This window comes from Camellia sinensis, unplaced genomic scaffold (assembly GCF_055761805.1).
Source record: "Camellia sinensis isolate YWXY unplaced genomic scaffold, ASM5576180v1 Unanchor1, whole genome shotgun sequence".
Classification (NCBI taxonomy): Eukaryota; Viridiplantae; Streptophyta; class Magnoliopsida; order Ericales; family Theaceae; genus Camellia; species Camellia sinensis.
Window position 1 is genome coordinate 19,469,185 of NW_028128987.1, and position 22,410 is coordinate 19,491,594.

General features: G+C 47.6%; 1 protein-coding gene across 1 annotated transcript in view; it reads left to right on the forward strand.

Annotated features, from left to right (window-relative positions):
- Positions 1–1,964: 1,964 nt before the first annotated feature.
- Positions 1,965–22,410, forward strand: part of LOC145814121 (uncharacterized) — a 38,222-nt gene continuing 17,776 nt past the window's right edge. The window contains exons 1-3 of the mRNA XM_082910650.1: positions 1,965–2,086; positions 2,180–2,773; positions 2,856–2,954. Of these exons, the coding sequence (XP_082766776.1) occupies positions 2,369–2,773; positions 2,856–2,954 (504 nt within the window). The 5' untranslated portion in view covers positions 1,965–2,086; positions 2,180–2,368. The remainder of the gene's footprint in view (positions 2,087–2,179; positions 2,774–2,855; positions 2,955–22,410) is intronic.

The window sequence follows — 22,410 nt, forward strand, 5'->3', positions numbered from 1 at the left end:
AACACCCAGCCCACACTTTAAATGGAAGTTGAACACGCAGTCCAAACTTCAAATTTTCTGAACACGCAGCCCAGGTAGATGGTGAACACGCAGCCCACAATTTAACTGAAAGTTGAACACGCAGCCCAAAATTCAAACTCTCTGAACACGCAGCCCAGGTAGATAGTGAACACGCAGCCCACAATTAAACTGAAAGTTGAACACGCAGCCCAAAATTCAAATTCTCTGAACACGCAGCCCAGGTAGATAGTGAACACACAGCCCACAAATTAAACTGAAAGTTGAACACGCAGCCCAAAATTCAAACTCTCTGAACACGCAGCCCAGGTAGATAGTGAACACGCAGCCCACAATTTAAATGGAAGTTGAACACGCAGTCCAAACTTCAAATTTTCTGAACACGCAGCCCAGGTAGATAGTGAACACGCAGCCCACAATTAAACTGAAAGTTGAACACGCAGCCCAAAATTCAAATTCTCTGAACACGCAGCCCAGGTAGATAGTGAACACGCAGCCCACAATTAAACTGAAAGTTGAACACGCAGCCCAAAATTCAAACTCTCTGAACACGCAGCCCAGGTAGATAGTGAACACGCAGCCCACAATTAAACTGAAAGTTGAACACGCAGCCCAAAATTCAAACTCTCTGAACACGCAGCCCAGGTAGATAGTGAACACGCAGCCCACAATTAAACTGAAAGTTGAACACGCAGCCCAAAATTCAAACTCTCTGAACACGCAGCCCAGGTAGATAGTGAACACGCAGCCCACAATTAAACTGAAAGTTGAACACGCAGCCCAAAATTCAAATTCTCTGAACACGCAGCCCAGGTAGATAGTGAACACGCAGCCCACAATTAAACTGAAAGTTGAACACGCAGCCCAAAATTCAAATTCTCTGAACACGCAGCCCAGGTAGATAGTGAACACGCAGCCCACAATTAAACTGAAAGTTGAACACGCAGCCCAAAATTCAAACTCTCTGAACACGCAGCCCAGGTAGATAGTATTTGCATGTAGCTTATTTTACTTCATCGGCACACAGCCCATTTCATCTTATTGGCACACAGCCCATTTCATTATCGTTGGTATATAGCCCATTTATTTCATTATTGACACATATATTCATTCTGAATGCAGGGTGGTTCCCGCAGTGTGCGAGGATATGGTTCCACCATGGCGCGGGATTGGTATGCTGAGCTCCCGGAGGGCGTCAGGGATTTGGTAGACTTGGCAGGGTTTGGGCCCTTCTGCGCCGGGTTGTCACGCTGTCCTGCCAGGAGGACCTTGATGGCAGCTTTGGTAGAGAGGTGGTGGGACACCACCAATTCCTTTCATTTCTCTGCCACCGGGGACATGACCATGACCCCTTTTGACTTTGCTGTATTGACCGGCCTTGATGTCGGAGGTTGGCCCATCCCCTATGACGAGGATATGGGCGAGTGGGAGGCCGCCTGGATGTATTTGTTGGGGGCTCGCCCACCTGTTGATAGGGTTTCAGGGAGAGTCAGATACACTTGGTTCTCCTCCCATTTCCGGCGGGCGGAGATGGTGCCCGAGACTCTTGAGGAGACAGAGCAGTATGCTCGTGGCTTCCTGATGTTCCTCTTCGGGACTACCCTGTTCGCCGACAGAGGGAACACCATTGGGCTATATCTGCTGAGCGCTCTAGTTGACCTATCACAGGTCAGTAGATATGATTGGGGTGGCGCTGGCCTGGCTACCCTCTACTTTTACATGAGCGCGACCTCCCGCGGGCGGGGCGATTTGCTTGGTGGCTACTGGAGAGCTTGGGAGGTATTTTCTGTCCCCCTGATTTACATTTCTGCTCTTCATTACTTGTACATCGCACACACAGCGTACTTTTACAGTCTGCATTTTGCTCTCAGCATTTCGTACTTATATTCTGCACTGCTTTTCTCAGCTATGGACTTACGTATACTTCCTATCGTTAGCCCCAGTGCTGGAGGTGGTGGGGATTCCCGTGACCCCATATTCATTGATATTTGAGGGCCCGCACCGGGCGAGGCCTCGAGAGACCCTGGTTCGCCTGCGACAGTACTTCGACACTGTGCGACACTCAGAGGTACTTCAGAACTTTCAGTTCTTTTCATTTTCATCTTTGACTTGCTCTGTATATCCTCGTTTTCTGATTGGTTTATACATTTATCATCCGCAGATTACTTGGCAGCCTTGGGCACCCCTGGGTGATGATCTCCTACTTCAGTATACCGGAGCATCAGGTATCTCCCGGTATAGGGTCCTGCTCGAAGGGCCAGTCGGCAGAGTCTGGTTCCTGGGGGAGCGCTTTCTGTGTCAGGTACGGGGGTATCTTTCTCAGGATGTTCCCGCGGTACCTCCAGCTAGTATGCGGACCGCTGACAGGCTCTCTTACTCAGAGGTAGTCGGCGCCATGCTGGGCAGCGATGCTTTGCTATATGTTGCGGAGGGGGACTACGCCACCTATCGTCACATATATTTGATGCCTCCATTGACAGAAGCTCGTATTCCGATGATGAGACCTGCCGGTATGTCATCCTCGGATCAGGCTCAGGCTCGAGCTACAGACATCCCTTCTTCTAGCAGGGCCGGCACATCTAGAGGTGGGAGTAGACCGTTTCCTCCGAACCCGTCGATTCATCCTCATCTGGGATGGCCAGATATGCCTACTGAGTTGATGGCGTGGCAGTATGGGACTAGCTCTCCGATTCCGATTCCACTAGAGCCTCCGATGCCCAGTGATCGATACGCCATTGATCCGGACTCACCGCCGGTATGCTCCACTTTTGTCATCCATCATTTCAGATGTTTAGACACTCATTTGTTCACTGATGATTATGAACTCATTGTTGCAGCCATCGCGAGGGTACATGGAGGAGATGGTTGGGCTGGTGGCCACACTCGAGGGCATGGTCCTACGCAGGGAGGCACAGTTGTCTGTCACGGGCATTCAGGTACCCTTCAGTTTTTTGGCATTTATCATACTTCTGATGACATGCTGATTTCTACTGCATCGATAGACTACTTGTGTAGAGCACATCTGCCACACACCTCACTTGTACACTGTATTTACATGCACCCACTTTATGTAGCTTTTGCTTGTATCTGCATCTGATGTACATATTTGGACTGATGTATTTGAATTGAACTCTTTGTTTTCAGATGCCTTCATGGTCCGGTCAGCCGCAGACCAGGCCACCTGGGCCTCATTGGGGAGCTGGGCCATCTGGGCCTTATCAGGGAGCTGGGCCATCTGGGCCTTATCAGGGAGAGGGGTCATCTCGGCCTTCCCGAGGAGCCGGGCCATCTAGGCCTTATCGAGGAGCTCGAGGAGGGCCTGTCCGCAGACGCAGGGCTCATGTTGTGGAGGTGGATCCTGATGAGGAGGAGGAGGAGGAGGAGGAGGCTACCGACCGTCAATTCGAGACATCTGTTGAGGAGGGAGGCTCCGGTTTTGGCTCGGGGAACAGAGGTGAGGCTGAGGAGGATCCTGAGGACGACAGCTCCGACTCTGATGATGGTGTGGAGGTTGTTCCACAAAAGAGGACCAGGCGTGCTTCTCGTTCCCGTTCCCGAGGATTTTGATGTTGCTATTTCCTGCTTTATTTTTCTTTTACTAGTAGTTTGTAGCACTTTGCACATTGTTAGGCAGTTTTATTTTTGTAAAACCTGTACCTTTTGTTTGTTGTAAAGCATGATGAAATGAAATAGCTTTTGGAAAGGTGTTTGTATTTTGAACTTTTAGCATCGTATCGCATCATTTACTTTGCACAAAAAAAAAAAGAAATTGAATGGTAATGCGCATTGTAATCACCAAGTTAGGTAGTGAACCGACGCAACAAACTAAACAACTTAACCTACTAAGATATAACAGAATCTTTAGTAAGTTTACAACTCGATAAGCAAAAAGCAATAACGCAAATAAACAAGACTTTAACAAAAATTGCTTAAACAGAGAGCAATGACTCAAAACACAAAACACGTCCGCTCGACAAACAACTCGATAAGCAAAACAACAACTCGATAAGCAAAACTCAACAACAACAAAGTGTACTTCTGACGATCTGGGCATCGGAACGCATCCGGAATGAAGGCCTTCGACTCTCCCGTTGCATGGAAATGCTTGGAGTTCTCCTTCGAAGAGTAAAACAGGGCCGAGGAGACAAACTGCAACATTGCCAGCCACCCCCGGGAGTTGGCCGGCCATTTTTGCAAAAAGTGAATGGCTGGCCAGCCATTTCTGCAGAAAGTAAATAGCTGGCCAGCCAGAAAAAGTAGCTGGCCGGCCATTCAGTCCTGCAGCCACCAGATTTTTGACACGTGTCCCCGTGAATAGTGTTTTTCCTTCTATAAAAGCCTAAACTTCGGGAACATTCATTTCATCTTAGTTTTAGATAAAGATGGAGGTGTTTCTCGCAGAAAATGTCACATCTTGGATCTCTTCTCTAGATGGCTCGGAAAAGCTGAATTTCCGGGGTTTCGGCTTGAATGCACTATTCACGCTGAGCCGCACTCCGCTACATCTTCCTTTTCTCCGTGCCGCGGCAAGGTTCTGGAATCCAGTGACGCATGTTTTTAGCTTTGGCGGCCAAGAGATGTGTCCCACTTTCGAAGATTTTCAGGTTTTGATGGAGTCCGAGTGCTCTGAAGTGATCTTGCCCCAGCTCCGTTTTGGTCACGCCCAGGCTTTAGGGCGGATGTGTGGGCTCACGGCGCACGACGCTCGATCTCTGATTTGTAGTGGGGAATTGGACATCCTCGGTTTGATCCATCGTTTCTCCGACGCTGGTGACCGCAGCAACCATCATTGGCAGGGTTTTCGGCAACACGCCCTCTGCTTATGCATGTTGTCTCACTTTCTGCTTTCCTCGGGCTTCGGCGGGGCTAGCATTCGCCTGATTGAAGTCGCCCAAGGTTTGAGAGAAGGAAAGAGCTGTATTGCCATGACTTTGGCCGAGACATTGATGGGTTTAGATTCTGTCTATCGCCGGGAGGCGACTAGGTTTGCTGGGAGTCCGCTGCTACTGCAGGTAATGTTTCCCACCCAACCTTACATATATATTTGCTCACATCACTCGACCCTCAGGCTCGATTTTTCTCTCAAAACCTTTGTCTTACTTTTCTCTCATCATACATCTCTCTATTCTTTATTCTCTCATTTTCCATCCCTCCCCTAGGTATGGTTAATGGATAAGTTGCAGGTTGTGGACTCTTGCCCGGCTTATTCAGCTCGAGGCTACTTCTTTCGGCAGCGCCTAGTCAATGCTCTTGACGAAAGGTGGTGGTTCGATTGGATGTGCAATTTGTCCGCAGACGGTATTGCTTGGCATTGCCCTTGGCTCAACCTCCCGGCAATGAGCTATAGTATGTCCCGGCTGACTGGGATCCAATTGATTGGCCTAACCCACTGCGTATTCTATTTTCCGTTCCGGTTCTTGCGTCAGTTTGGCCATGATCAGACCTGCCCACCGGAGGGGATTGAGTACCCAGCCGCTTTCCCGATCCGGGGAGCACAGCTTGCCCGATATGCCACGGCATGGAGGACTAGAGAGCTCCTGGCCCCTGCTTCTACTTTCAGTTGCACTTTATCTGATGAGTGCGTGGATTGGCTTAATGAAGAGGCGCAGGTTGAGCCCAGCTTGGCATCAGATGCTCCGTCCAGCTCTCGCAGAGATACTTGATTCAACTATGCCCCTAATTTATTGCTTATTAGTATTTTCAAGTTTTCTTTATGAATGTACTAAAAAAAGCAACCTCGATTGTAATGCAAGAGCAGGAGAACTCTATTTTGAAATCAATGAAATTGAAAGTTATGGTACTGAAAATTTTCCACTTTTGGTCCAAAAATGGTCTAAATCGTAAAAAGATTGATTTGAACAAAGTCAACTTTTATTAAAACTTTTCAAAACTATTTTCGATGTGGATCAGAACTGGACATGCCGAAAATCTGTCACTGAGATGCACAACCCCAGATCCCTGCAACTGGAAAGTTGCCCCTAGTCTGAAGAACAATGCGGCACTCCAAAGCAACGGAAAGTTGCCCCTAGTCTGAGTAACTCTGCACCGTCGCGGCAACGGAAAGTTGCCCCTAGTTTGAACAGCACTGTACCGGAGATCACGGTAAATGCTGATGGATAAAGATGACTGAGATGATCGAAATGGACAAAGTTGATCGGGGAAAAGTTTATAACTGAACTTCAAGACGAAGCTGCCTACGTATCCCAAAGATGGGAATCAAGTCTTACGTAGTTCAGGCTAAGGTTCACTCGAGTATTTTCACTCTCCTTTTGCGCTCTAACTTTTGCCAAGGCCGCCCTTTGCGGGTTTTCAACCTTGCGAGCTCAGTTTTTATATTTTCTAATTTTTTTGTGCTCTGAATTTTGCCTAGGTCGCCCTTTCGGGTTTTCGGCCTAGCGAGCCTCTCAAGGATAGTATTTCTTCAACTTGTCCATATTGATCGGTTGTGAGAACTCCAAGCCATCTAGATCCATCAGAACCACAGCCCCACCTGACCAGATAGCTTTGATGATGTAAGGACCAGTCCAATTAGGTTTGAACTTGCCCCTTGGGTCGTGGATGGGAGCTCGGTTGTCTTTGAGCACCAAATCTCCTTCTTTCAGATTCCTGGACTTAACCTTCTTGTTGAAAGCCCGGGCAATTCTGCGTTGATAACCTTGGATGTGGTACAGTGCTTTCAGTCTTCTTTCATCAAAGAGCATGAGTTCTTCGAATCTGCTTTGCTGCCAATCTGCTTCGGCTATCTGGCATTCAGCCAATACTCGTAATGATGGGACCTCAATCTCAATGGGTAGAACAGCCTCCATTCCATAGACCAATGAATATGGAGTTGCTCCAGTAGAAGTTCTGATTGAAGTCCTGTAGCCCCACAGAGCAAATGGCAGCTTGTCTGGCCAATCTCGATAGGTTTCCACCATCTTCTGTAGTATATGCTTGATATTCTTGTTGGCGGCCTCAACCGCTCCGTTGGTCTGTGGCCTGTATGTAGATGACTTATGAAAAGCCACATTGTATTTCTCCAACAAGTCTATCACTTCTTTCTTGAAGTGGGAACCATTGTCTGAAATTATTTCGTTTGGCACCCCGTAGCGACAGATGATGTTGTTCCTGATGAACTTTGCGACATGCAACGCCTTCAACACTGCGTATGATTGGGCTTCGACCCACTTTGTAAAATAATCTATCGCTACTAGGATAAACTCATGCCCGTTTGACCCCTTCGGGGTAACAGCTCCGATCACATCAATTCCCCAGACTGAAAAAGGCCACGGCGAAGTCATGTTGTACAATTTTGACGGCGGGATGTTCATGCGATTTGCATGGATTTGACATTTGTGGCATCGCCGAACAAAACTAATACAATCCTCCTCCATGGTTGACCAGTAGTAACCTTGTCTGAGGATCTTTCTGGCCAGCATTACTCCATTCATGTGTGCACCGCACTCCCCCCCATGGATGGCTTCCATCAGGCGTTTTGACTCTTCAGCTTCTACACAGAGCTTATGCATTCCCAGATGACCCCTTTTGTACAAATTTCCCCCGCAGATAACGAATTGAGCAGCCATTCTTCTGACAGCCCTCTTATCTTTGGCATTTGCCCCTAGTGGATATGTCTCCTTTTCCAAGAAGTTCCAGATGTCGTAATACCAGGGGTTGCCGTCTTGAACCTCATCTATGGCGGAAATCGACTCGTATGCCGGCGCAAACTTCTGATCAATTATGACTGGACGCATCCGGACTCCGGACGGGATGTCTATCATAGAAGATAGAGTTGCTAGTGAATCCGCAAACCTGTTGTTCTCTCTTACGAGGTGGGTGAAATTTAGCTTTTCAAAGCGAGGAATTAACAAATCCAAGGTTTGGTGGTAGATTATCATCCTTTCCTCTTTGACCTTCCAATCTCCTTTTGCTTGAGACACAACAAGGTTCGAGTCCCCAATGACGTCCACTCGTCTTGCCCCTAGTTCCAGGGCTGCTTCCAGGCCAGCAATACATGCCTCATACTCTGCTTCATTGTTGGAAACCTTGAACCGGAGCTTGAATGCTAAAGGGATACGGGAATCATCAGGCGCTATTAGCAACACCCCTATCCCATACCCATATTGGTTTGACGCTCCGTCAAAGTACATTGTCCAGGTTTCATCTTCGACGTGCAGAATAGCTTCATCTGGGAATAGATACTCAACCGCTTCATCCCCTTCAACCGGGTGGTCGGCAAGGAACTCCGCTACCGCTCTGCCTTTTACTGACTTGCGCGTTACATACTTCAAATCAAATTCGGAGAGCAACAGCAGCCAGCGAGCTAGCCTACCCGTAAGTGCTGGTTTCTCAAAAAGATATTTGATAGGATCCAAACGCGAAACCAACATTACTGAGTGGGCTAACAGGTAGTGCCGCAGCTTCCTGGTTGCCCATACCAAGGCCAGACAAGCCTTCTCCAGCGGTGTATAGCGGGTCTCGTAATCCAGCATCTTTTTGCTCAGATAGTATATGGCCCTTTCTACTTTGTCTTCTGATTCCTGCGCAAGCATGCAACCCATGGTGGTCTCAGTTACTGAAAGGTATAGTATCAACGGTCTCCCTGGCTCTGGCGGTGACAACACGGGTGGGTTCTGTAGGTACTCTTTGATCTGCTCAAAAGCTGCTTGACATCGGCCGTCCCATTGGAATTTCTTTCCTTTCTTCAGGAGACCAAAAAGTGGTTCACAAGTTAAGGTTAATTTAGAAATAAACCATCTTATGAATTGCACTTTACTCAGAAAGCCTCGCACCTCCTTTTCAGTCTTTGGTGGTGGCATTTCTAAGATGGCCTTGATTTTGGAAGGGTCGACCTCGATGCCCCTTTGTGTGATCAGAAACCCTAACATCTTCCCTGCTGTAACACCAAACGTGCATTTCTGGGGGTTCAATCGCAGCCGAAACTCTTTGATCCGTTGAAAGAATTTTTGTAAGGCGGTGTAGTGGCCCTCTCTATCTTTGGACTTGACAATCATGTCGTCCACATACACCTCGACCTCCTTATGGATCATATCATGCAATATTGTAGTTGCTGCCCGTTGATACGTAGCTCCAGCATTCTTCAGCCCGAATGGCATCACTCTATAACAATATGTACCCCACGGGGTAGTGAACGCAGTCTTCTCCCGGTCTTCGGGTGCCATCACTATCTGATTATAGCCTGAGAAGCCATCCATAAACGAAAGTAAGGCGTGTCCTGCCGTGAAATCCACCAATTCATCGATGTGTGGCAAGGGAAAGTCGTCCTTCGGACTGGCCCTGTTTAAATCTCTGAAGTCTACACAGACCCGAATTCTGCCATCCTTCTTTGGCACCGGAACTATGTTGGCCAACCAAGTTGGATATTCAGATACTAGCAGGAACCCTGCGTCAATTTGTTTGGTGACCTCTTCCTTAATCTTGAGGGCCCAGTCCGGGCGAATCCTTCTGAGTTTCTGTTTGACAGGGCGGGCCTCTGGATCAAGAGGGATCCGGTGCTGTACAATCTCAAAATCGATTCCAGGCATGTCTTCATAGGACCACGCGAAAACATCTTTGAAATCTTTTAATAAAGCGACTAAGCGCTCGCGCTCCTCTGAAGACAACGTGGACCCGATCTGGACCAGCCGCGGGTCCTTCTCAGTACCAACATTCACAGTAGTGATTTCATCCATTAAAGGTTTAACAAATCTCTCCTGCTCTTGATCGATTAATCGTTGCAAAACTGGAGGAATTTCTTCCTCGCTGTTTTCATCAAAATTTTGAAAATCCTGATTTAAGCAATAAATCAAAGGCACAGAAAAATACTCGGAAACCACATCCACATCATTCTCATTAAATACTTCCAAGCCGTCAGATTCCTCTGTTACAACAGACTCAAAAGAAAAGGAAAAAGACGACCTAGACAGGACTGTGGTATCCGGGTTATCACCCCCAGGAATACCGGACTCAGACTCAGTCGAGCTGGAATCTGATTCCGACGCAGAAGATTCGGTAGAATCAGATTCCGGCTCACTACCTGACCCGGAACTGCTAGATAAAAAGCCTTCTTCATACTGCCAGATGAGAGAAGGTGCGATAGATGCATCCAAGATCGGCGCTGGAAAGCCCGCAGTTATTTCATCTCCAATCACAGAAACCGAAGAGTTATCCCCCAAGCACTCTTGGCCGATCGGAGGATCTGATAGTAGACTCGCCAGTGCTACCCCCATTTCCAGCTCTGTACTCTCAGGATCCACTGCTTCACATTGCTCAATCTCAGTTGGTGGGTCTGTCTGCGCTTCGGCAACGTCATCCCCAGATAATTGTATGTCGAAGAAGATTTCAAAACCAGGCACGCGCTCCCCCTTCGCGTTTAGCCATGGCTCCGGGAAGCCACAGAATGGAAAATCTTCCCCCTCCCGGACGAAACGTCCGTTTAGGGTACCCCAGATGGGCCTGTGCATTAAATCAAATGGCTTCCCGGCCTTCTTTGCCCTGGCCCTTCCGGCCATTTCTTTCCCTTTCCTTACCCAATCCTCCTTGGTGGGCAGATAACCCAGTCCAAAGGCGTGGGGGTTGTGCGGCACTTCGGCCAATACTGAAACGCCTTTCCGGCCGCTTCTCCCTAATCCCATCCCAGGGGTATGTTTTAGCTTGTTCATGAGGTATATGGATTGTGCACTAACATACATGCCCTCATTCGCAGCCATGACATTCTGCACCACTTGAGCCTCGGCCAAAGTGAACCCCGACAAAAACACATCCTCCGTGCCGTGCTCGATCTCCAAGACGGGTGTGGACATTTCCGGCGGCGGATGGATCGATGAATTTCCAAAAACGATTGCTACCCCTTTCCCGTGAGGATATTTCAGCATTTGATGTAGGGTGGAAGAGACTGCTTTGACCTGGTGCAACCACGGTCGCCCCAAAAGTAAGTTAAAGGTTGCGGGAACGTCCAAGATATGAAATTCGATACTGTGTTGTCCTGGACCAACCTTAGTTTGAATTTTAACAGTCCCCATCACTTCTCTGCTGGTATTGTCATATGCCCTGATCACTTGAGTGGTTGGGATGAAGTCCGCGGGTTTTAACCCGATTGCATATGCCGTTCTGGTTGGGCAGACGTTAATCGTAGACCCGGTATCAACAAGTACCACCGGTATCCACTTATCTCTACATTCCACGGAAATATAGAGCGGTTTGTTATGGTTTGTGCCCTCAGGCGGTAGCTCCTTGTCCGAAAAGGTTAATGCCGGGGAACCTCCTCCCGGAAAAACCAGCCCAACCAGCTGTTCAGGCGTGGTGTCTATGGAAAGTTTCGACTTGTCCATGGCAGATAGGACAGCTTCTCTGTGCACTCGTGATGCCATTAGCAGTCCCCAGATGGAGATGTCTGCTTGTATCTTTTTTAATTGTTTCAACACAGCCTCGTCTTCGATCTGCTTCTCCTTCTGTCTTTCTGCTTCTCTGTCCTTCCCGGATGCCTCGGGTTGGTCTATTTGTGGGGGCTTGAAGTACCACCCACTTCTTGTCATGTGGTCCACTTCATCCAGATACCAAGTATCATCCGGCTGGTTATTCCCCCAGTCTTCATCGGTATGGGCAAGACACAAATCATCATCTTCCCACCACATCCCACTGGCAGCCAACAGACACCTGTCTGGCTCCGGTCCATTCGCACTCTCAGTGCTCTCTGTCCATATGCTCGCAGCATTGCTTGTCTTTGTGCACACAGCACTTTCGGTCCCCTCAGGGCCTTTTGCCTTTCTGGCTCTCTCAGTTTCCTCAAACTTTCCTTGTTCCAACTGCATCAGTACAGCTGTTTGTTCAATAGTTCCCACATCCGTAATGCCCATGTCCTAAGCGGAATTCTTAACACCGGCGCTCTCCGGCGGTACAACTTGATTTTCGGCCGTCCCGGCCACAACTGATATTTCTGCCCCTGCCGGGCTCTGTTCTGGTTGAGCCTCCCTCACTGCATCCGGTTGATCTTCGAGCCATCCCGTGGCCTCCTCTGATCCCTCATAATCATTCCAGTTGATGGATGCATCCTCCAGCTCCTGATCATCGAGAAATTGCAAGTTAGCAAAGTCCTCTTCTACAGTTGTCGGCTCATCTGCCCATAGCTCAGATCCATCCCCTCGGATCATGCACAGTTCTCCTGTCTCAGGAAATTCTACACTTAGCCCATTTCGGCTCGTTGATAGGATGTACTTGCTCGGATCATAAGCTCCCTCAGCAAAATTCTGTCCAGTCCCAGATTCAACAGACTCATTCTCTCCCAAAATCTGCCCTGCCCTGTCTTCGACGGTCACCACCACCGGTTCCGGTTGGGTTTTGGAGATGTCCACCATGCACAAAAGGTCAGTGCAATCGGGAAGGAGCACCTCCGGCTTGGGTAGGTGGATGGGGGTAATATAGATGCTAGGATCGTAAGACACGACCCCAGTCTGGATGAAGTTAATTCTGTTGGGAGGGGGAGGTTGATTATGTGGTGGGAGAGGGTTGGTTGTGACATTAGGTTTATCAGGAGGCGCGATCACCTGTTTGTCAATAAGATCTTGGATCTCATGACGCAGTCTGTAACAACGGTCGGTGTCATGACCGTGTTGTTGGTGGTATGCACAGTATTTCGACGGGTCATATGAGGGGGGAAGTGGATTTGGTAATGGCTTTGGTTCTAGGGGTTTTAAATGATTCTTTCTGATCAGTATTCCTAGAACTTTGGTCAGAGGCATATATAGTGGAGTAAAGGTTCTTTGGCCCCGGGGTTGGAATCGGTTGTTTTGTGAGTTACTTCCGGACGCGCCGGAGAATGGTGTGGCAGTCATAGGTCTTGGAGGGGGAGGGGGAGTAGTGGTGACCATACCAACTTCCGAGGCTCTTGTATTAGCAGCGCCACTGGGGCCCGCATTGTTGTTACGGTTAAAGGTCCTCCTCGGTTGTTCTCTGTCCTGGTCAAACAGACCTTGCCTCATAGCATCTTCTATTTGAACCCCCATATCATGTAAGTCTGCAAAAGTGGGGAAGGGGACTACGATCATCCTCTGCATTAACTTGGGGTGGAGATTGCGCACAATCATCCGAATTTGATCTCTGTCAGTAGGCCATAAAGTCATCGTCGACGCCTTGGCCCTCCATCGGATCACAAAGTCCGAGAAAGATTCCTTGGGTTCTTGCCTCGTCGTTTCAAGATCACGAGTTGTGATCTCGATCTGAGTGTTGTATGAATATTGTGTGACAAAGGCCTCAGCCATCTCGTCCCAATTCTTCTTCACCTCATCCGATAATCTTGCGTACCAATGGGAGGCCACACCCGACAGGGTTCGGCCGAATAGTGAGAGCTTCTGTTGTCGTGTTAGGCCCATTGGCCGCAAGACATCCGCAAACAGTCGGATATGGACCATGGGGTCACCAGTCCCGTCAAAACGGTCTATTTGTGGCATTTTGAACCTATCGGGGAGTGTCACGGCCTCCTCGGTATATCCATCTCCGATATCCGGCATAGCCTTAGCCCCTTGGGATTTCTTAAAGAGTTTCTCCAATTTGCTCAATTTCAGAGTCGTATGATCAACCTCGACCTCGGATGGAGAGTCCGGGTGATTGGATGTATGGACCTTGGACAGTTGTGGTGGAATCGGGGGCGGTGCTGGCCCCGCTGGAAGACTCGTGTCCTCTTGTAAATTTTGGACAATCGGTACAGTATTTTGGGTGTTCGGAGGAACGTCCTGAATAGCAGGAGCCTTCTCGGGTAATGGGATCCCCGCCGGAGGAGGGATTTGTTGTGAAGCAGATGCTGTGTTCTGTTGTTGCAATCTGGTAATCAACTCAGCCTGTTGGGCCATGACTGTGGCCTGCTGTTTGGAGAATTCCGCTTGACGGGCGGCATCATCGTGCATCTGTTTCATGCTCTCCTGCATCTGGCGCATTAGGGCCTCTATCCCTGATGTATTCTGTTGCTCCATCTGTCTAACTGGTATATCTATTTTTGCAGTAGTAATTGAGACCTCAGTCCTATAGTCTTCTGATGAAGTAATCCACTGCCCTGACAACCTCTGTTCTGACACACTGCGCCTTTTCGGCTTCCTTCTGATAACAGGGGGTAGAGAATAGAACACTGGCTGTCCGTCTATTAGATCCTCAGATCGGTGGAGTCGACGACCTCGTGTCCAAGGTGCTTGGGGAATGCCTGTTGGGTCGGAAGCAATCGTGCTAAAACTGACCTAGCAAAAGATAAATAAAGCGAAAAGGAAATAAATAAACAGATAAACGGGCAGCATAACAGCTTAAAGTAATATGCAAGACACACAGTCAGGCATAATCAACACACAGTCAATAAGCTGAAATATACACTGTCCTCAAACACTGATTATCATCCCTGTATCATTGTTCCCCCGAAACAGAATCTGATATCCGCAGATAATTAATCCTCAAATACTGGCTGATGCCCGCAGGCTTGATACCCGCAATACCAAACCGATGCCCGCAGGCCTGATGTCGACAATACTGAACTGATGCCCGCAGGCCTGATAATGATAATTCTGAACCGTAGCCCGCAGGCTTGATACTCAAATTCATATACTGATCTGATGCCCGTAGGCCTGATACTAACAATTCTGAACTGATGCCCGCAGGCCTGATGTCCAAACTTATATACTGATATATGCATTCCTGTAGAGACGCACTCTAAAGCACATAACAGATAAGTGAGAGCCAAAACACCCTTATGTTGGGGTAGGGTTTCCCTGTCCTATTTTGTCAGGAGCTAGGGTTTCACTACGCACGCAGCGGTTTCAAACAACCTATAAACGGGTAAGCAACCTGTCCTAATTTGGAATGGTCACTATGGATCCGAATATGCACTAGGTTGAATGGTCAAAAAGGGTGCCCCGGTAAAACCGGGGTTTGTGTTCCCATACTGGCAGAGCCCACAACCGGTCAGCCTTATGGTCATGCCTTGACAAGACAAGCCTCCGGCAAACCGTTCAGGAATAGCAGATGGCAAACACGGTGTCCTAGGCGCACCAATGCAAATGCAATGCAAAGAAACACATAAGTGTAGTCAAAAACAGATATCATGGGTTCGAGTCAAGTTCTCTAAATCCCCAGCAGAGTCGCCAGAAACTGTAACAAGCCCGCGGGGGACCTCGCTACAGCTCGGACTCTCAAATGTGTGTCACGGTTCTTAATCTGAACCAAAGAGTCCAAATCTGGCAAATCGTTTTGAGAAAACTGATTTTTGAAAAAGTAGTGCCAAACATGGACTGCTTTGCCAGATACAGAGTCGCCACCTAAATATTTTATTTTGGGAAATTTAGGAAACCCTGACTCGGTGCCAAAAGGCCACGTGTCCGTCATCACCAAAGTTGCCTCGGCTCGGGAACTTGGGTACGATTGGGGAAGGTCACTTCGTGAGCACCCCCGCTCGCCCGGTCATAGACCGGCCTCTACTAACCATGATATCAATTTTTGAAAACATTGTGAGTTCTTATACCGGTTATTAGCCTAGGTTACTATGTGATGCGCACAGCATACAAGTATAGACCGGGTCGCCCGAATTGGAACAAAACATTTCATGCTTGTTTTTGAAAAGGGTTTGCTACCCGCAGGTAGGCTTTGAAACATTTTGATGATTTATTCCAATTTAAGCAACCCAACCTTCACCCACAGGCATTCAGGCAGTTATATCAGATAAGCAAATAGCCTCATGGTAAGCATGCTATCATGGCATTCACTCACACGCATGCAAGGATGCTAAAGCATAAAAACTCACCGGGTTCTCCAAGCCAAAATAGAAACTATGTTAGGAATCATGCATGATCCTAAATATACAAAAATGCCTAATGCAACACATGCAAAAATGCAATTATAGTAGGCTCGGCTATTCTGAGATGGTATATGAGATGCTACAGCTATCATGTATTCAACTTTGAAATTGAAAGTACAATGCAGTTAGTATGATGCGCCGAGCCCGGTGCATGCAATACAGATGAATGATGCAAACATGCTGTCATACTGTAATTTAAACATGCCCTAATCTAACCATCGAAAGCAGATAAATAAAAGGGAGAAAGACGTGAGGTTGGAAGACATACATCACACTCACGCACACTTATTACAGTTGTGCCCTCACTCGGAGGGTCCGAATAAATATACAGTCCAAATATTACAGTCCCGAATAAAAGAATATTACAGTCCAAAATAATATTACAGAATTCTAATTAATTAATTAACTAAGAAAGCAGATAAAACTGGCGTGCAAGCCAGGGACTGTCTTGCTTCTGATGGATGATGCATGTCCGGGTCGTCTTGCGCGGAAATCCACCGGAATGCCCCAATTAGCCTCTGTTTACACCTGTTCTTGAAATGCGTGCTAAGCCCTAAAAGGTTGCTGATTCTTCGTTTTGCTGCAACAGAGAGCAGGAAAGGGGCATAGCAATGTATCTGCACAAATATATGCATGTCTCGATCCTCGTGCCACCAATCACGCATACCGAGGCATGATGGCCGAGGAATCGAAATGCACAACTCAATATAGGATGAATGCAAATGAAACTATAGCTAAAACCTAACTCCATCATGGATAATCCGGAGTGTCGGTGACTGGGGAATTGAGACATATTCCGTCACTCGGAGTACGAAATGTACCTCGTTTCCCGTGCCCGGGCTAACTCCTATTCCGGACATGATGCAATATGCATGATATGCATGAAATACAACTAAGATATAATCCTAACATACAGAATGCTATGGAAATGAGATGCCTCGAAATGCGTGCACACGGGCACGCAAACCGAGAAAATGACAGAATGCTAAAAAAGAGATGCCTCGAAATGCGTGCACACGGGCACACAAACCGAGGCGATGATAAACGCGGTGAAAATGAGATGCCTCGAAGTACGTGCACACGGGCACGCAAACCGAGGCGATGATAGATGCAATGCAAATGAGGTGCCTCGAAGTAAGTGCACCCGGGCGCGCAAACCGAGGCGATGACAGATGCAATGAAAATGAGATGCCTCGAAGTACGTGCACACGGGCACGCAAATCGAGGCGATGGTAAATGCGATGAAAATGAGATGTCTCGAAGTACGTGCACACGGGCACGCAAACCGAGGCGATGCTAAAACGATGCGAATGACATGGAAAATGATAAATGGACTTATACTAACATGAGTGAGCCTCAGCCACACTCACATAAGATGCCGATGGCAGAAAATGAAGTGCCTCGAAATGCGTGCACACGGGCACGCAAACCGAGGTAGTGATAAAATGCAATGAAATGGCATGGAAATGACAAGTGGGCTTATACCAACATGAGTGAGCCTCAGCCACACTCACATCGGATGCCGATGGCAGAAAATGAAGTGTCTCGAAATGCGTACACACGGGCACGCAAACCGAGGCAGTGATAAAATGCAATGAAATGGCATGGAAATGACAAGTGGGCTTATACCAACATGAGTGAGCCTCAGCCACACTCACATCGGATGCCAATGGCAGAAAATGAAGTGCCTCGAAATGCGTGCACACGGGCACGCAAACCGAGGCAATGACGAAATGCAATGCAACATGGCAAAAATGATATGCATGCATACTAACAGAATTTCAGCAACAAAATATGAGGAAAAACAGTCCCGAAATGTAGCGAAATGACATGAAATGCAAGGAAATGTCCCGAAATGCAACATTAGGCACCCGAAATGGTCTATAGCCATACTAAACATGCACAACATGGACATGCAATGCAAAGACAGAAGCTAGACAGTCCCAAAATAAGCACTTTTCCAGTTATAAACATGGCCAAAAAGCAAGTATAGGTATGGCAAAAATAGCATGCAAGAATAGGGGCCAAAAGAGGGGTAATGAAGCAAGTGGTATAAGCAAAACTCAAACTGAAAAATTTCCTTCTACAATACTGAAGATGGACCAAAAATATGAACATTTACAGTATATGGAAGCCTCAAAATCAGTATACAAACATGCTAAAAATATGATGCAAAATAAGGCTCAAAAGGTGCTAAAACATGAAGTGTATAAAATAATCACCAAACAGAAAAAAAGTGTGAATGAAACATGAAGTATAGGCCAAAATAAGGCCACTTTCAGTTCGGACCAAGGTCCAAAAACAGAAGCAAAGAGGGCTACTAATTTATGCAAAAAAAAGGGCCAAATAGGGGATATAACTACAAGTGACATATGGAAACACCAAACAATGTTGAGCCCTTCTCCAATGTTGAAGAGGGGTTCAAAATATGCCTCATATCAGTTTATAACATGCTCGAAAATAAATTGCTCATGGGTCAAAAATAGCATGCAAAACTATGACACACAAGATGGTCAATGAAGCAAGTGTATTATGGAGGGCTCAAACAGGGTTGAGCCCTTAATGAGAAGTGAAGATGAGCTCAAAATATGGCCCTTTTCAGTTAGGGCCGAAGCTTGAAACCAAAAAGAAATGAGACTTAGAAATAGATCAAGGAAAGGGGTCAAAAGGATCAAAGTGTAACTTACCCTTGAAGATCCAAGCTTTTGTTGTTTCTTGGGTTGATTTGCAGCCTCTTTAGCCTTCAAGAATCCCTCCTAGCTGCTGCAAATGAGATGGTGGTGGTAGAGCTTGGTGGTGTAGAAGGAATGAAGGTTATGGACTTAGGGTTTTTTGAAGAATTGAAGAAGAAGACAATGGAGTTTAGGGTTTGTGCTTGGAGAGAATTTTTTCCAACCCTAAAGAAGAAGACCCTCAGCTGGTTATAAGGTCAAGAAAGGGGTGTAAAAGGGGGGTGAAATGGAGAGCATAACTCTCTCCCAAAATATCCCCCGGATACAGAAAATATCTGGGGGATATTGCCCCACAGCTGGAAAGGGCACAGTGAGAAGAACACGGCCGGCCTCTCACTTTGGCTGGAGGTGGCCGGCCGGCCACACCCCCTAGCCGGCCGGCTAGGGGTCAAAAGGGTCAACAAGTTTTTCTGGCTGGCCAGATATTGGGGAGGTAGCCCTATGTGTGTACAACACAACCATGTAATTGAAATTTCAAGAAAGTGGGCCCAAGGGGTTCAACAATGGCTCGGAAAGAGGGGGTCAAAAGGGTCAAGTTGACTTACTGGCCGGCCATGAACTTTTAGGGGCCTCTCAGGTGTGTACATCACAGATATGTGGTTCAAAGTTCGAGAAAAAAGGTCCAAGGGGTTCAACATTAGCCCGGAAGAAAGGGGTCAAAAGGGTCAGGTGACCTTAATGGCCGGCCACCAACTTTTAGTGGCCTCCCAGATGTGTAGATCACAGATATGTGGTTGAAAGTTGGCAACACTAGCTCTAAGGTATTCAACATTAGCCCGGAAGTGCGAAAAACGGGCGCCGGGAGGCTCCGGAAGAGAAATAACTGGTTGCTGCAACAATTGCTGGCCTCCCACCCTTCAGTGACCTTCCTTGTGATAAAACAGAGGTACCTGCCAAAAATGAGCGAAAACCGTTGCAAAACGAATGTTCCGGAGCCAAAACACGCAGTTCGGGGTCCCGGAAATGGGCTGTTAAGCACCGAAAATGGCAATCGGCCACGAAGTGGGTTTCTCAGACCCCAGTGTCCCTCAAAATGGATGAAATAAGATGTATGCCAAAAATCAGAGCAATAGGAGATGGTTAAGCGGTCCCGAACCGAGGCACACGGCCTGACGGCTCCGAAAATCGGGAACCGGACTCCGAAATGGGCAAAATGGCCTACGGCCACCAAATGTAGCCTACGGACATTGAGAGATGGTCTACGAGACCTCTCCCTCCCTTCAGGAAAAGAAACAGAGAAAACCGAGTCTGGTTCGCAAACCGAGACAAGGCACAGAAAAGGGTTCGGAAGTCCGGAGGCAGGGCTCACGGCCGCAACTCTGAAGCTTCTGAACAAGCACGACATGCAACATCACCAAGCGCTCAATCGGTGACGTCTGAGTCTTAAGGTCAGTAAAAAATGGGGTGTCTACACTTGTGCGTCGGAATCAGGTTCCAGCTCGACTGAGTCTGAGTCCGGTATTCCTGGGGGTGATAACCCGGATGCCACAGTCTTGTCTAGGTCGTCATTTTCATTTTCTTTTGAGTCTGTTGTAACAGAGGAATCTGACGGCTTGGAAATATTTAATGAGAATGATGTGGATGTGGTTTCTGAGTATTTCTCTGTGCCTTTGATTTATTGCTTAAATCAGGATTTTCAAAATTTTGATGAAAACAACGAGGAAGAAATTCCTCCGGTTTTGCAACGGTTAATTGATCAAGAGCAGGAAAGATTTGTTAAACCTTTAATGGATGAAATCACTACTGTGAATGTTAGTACTGAGAAGGACCCGCGGCTGGTCCAGATCGGGTCCACGTTGTCTTCGGAGGAACGCGAGCGCTTAGTCGCTTTATTAAAAGATTTCAAAGATGTTTTCGCGTGGTCCTACGAAGACATGCCTGGAATCGATCCTGAGATTGTACAGCACCGGATCCCTCTTGATCCCGAGGCCCGCCCTGTCAAACAGAAACTCAGAAGGATCCGCCCGGACTGGGCTCTCAAAATTAAGGAAGAAGTCACCAAGCAAATTGACGCAGGGTTCCTGCTGGTATCCGAATACCCAACTTGGTTGGCCAACATTGTTCCGGTGCCAAAGAAGGACGGCAGAATTCGGGTCTGTGTAGACTTCAGAGATTTGAACAGGGCCAGTCCGAAGGACGATTTTCCTTTGCCACACATTGATGAATTGGTGGATTTCACGGCAGGACACGCCTTGCTTTCGTTTATGGATGGTTTCTCAGGCTATAATCAGATAGTAATGGCACCCGAAGACCGGGAGAAGACTGCATTCACTACCCCGTGGGGTACATATTGTTATAGAGTGATGCCATTCGGGTTAAAAAATGCTGGAGCTACTTATCAACGGGCAGCAACTACAATATTGCATGATATGATCCATAAAGAGGTCGAGGTGTATGTGGACGACATGATTGTCAAGTCCAAAGAAAGAGAAGGCCACTACACCGCCTTACAAAAATTCTTTCAAAGGATCAGAGAGTTTCGGCTGCGATTGAATCCCCAGAAGTGCACGTTTGGTGTTACAGCAGGGAAGATGCTAGGGTTTCTGATTACACAAAGGGGCATCGAGGTCGACCCTTCCAAAATCAAGGCCATCTTAGAAATGCCACCACCAAGGACTGAAAAGGAGGTGCGAGGCTTTCTAGGTAAAGTGCAATTCATAAGACGGTTTATCTCTAAATTAACCTTGACTTGTGAACCACTTTTTGGTCTCCTGAAGAAAGGAAAAAAATTCCAATGGGACGGCCGATGTCAAGCAGCTTTTGAACATATCAAAGAATATCTACAGAACCCGCCCGTGTTGTCACCACCAGAGCTGGGGAGACCGTTGATATTGTACCTTTCGGTAACTGAGACTACCATGGGTTGCATGCTCGCGCAGGAGTCAGAAGACGAAGTGGAAAGGGCCATCTACTATCTGAGCAAAAAGATGCTAGATTACGAGACCCGCTATACACCGCTGGAGAAGGCTTGTTTGGCCTTGGTATGGGCTACCAGGAAGCTGCGGCACTACCTGTTAGCTCACTCTGTAATGTTGGTTTCACGATTGGATCCCATCAAATATCTTTTCGAGAAACCAGCACTTACGGGTAGGCTAGCTCGTTGGCTGCTGTTGCTCTCCGAATTTGATTTGAAGTATGCAACGCGCAAGTCAGTAAAAGGAAGAGCGGTAGCAGAGTTCCTTGCCGACCACCCAGTTGAGGGGGATGAAGCGGTTGAGTACCTATTCCCAGATGAAGCCATTCTGTACGTCGAAGATGAAACTTGGACGATGTACTTTGACGGAGCGTCAAACCAGTATGGGTATGGGATAGGGGTGTTGCTGATAGCGCCTGATGATTCCCGTATCCCTTTAGCATTCAAGCTCCAGTTCAAAGTCTCGAACAATGAGGCAGAGTATGAGGCATGTATTGCTGGCCTGGAAGCAGCCCTAGAACTAGGGGCAAGACAGTTGGACGTCATTAGGGACTCAAACCTAGTTGTATCTCAAGCAAAAGGAGATTGGAAAGTCAAGGAGGAAAGGATGATAATTTACCACCAAACCTTGGATTCGTTAATTCCTCGGTTTGAGAAGCTAAATTTCATCCACCTCGTAAGAGAGAACAACAGGTTCGCAGATTCACTAGCAACTCTATCTTCTATGATAGACATCCCGTCCGGAGTCCGGATGCGTCCAGTCATTATTGATCAAAAGTTTGCGCCAGCATACGAGTCGATTTCCGCCATAGATGAGGCTCGAGACGGCAACCCCTGGTATTACGACATCTGGAACTTCTTGGAAAAGGAGGCGTATCCACTAGGGGCAAATGCCAAGGATAAGAGGGCCATCAGAAGAATGGCTGCTCAGTTCATCATCT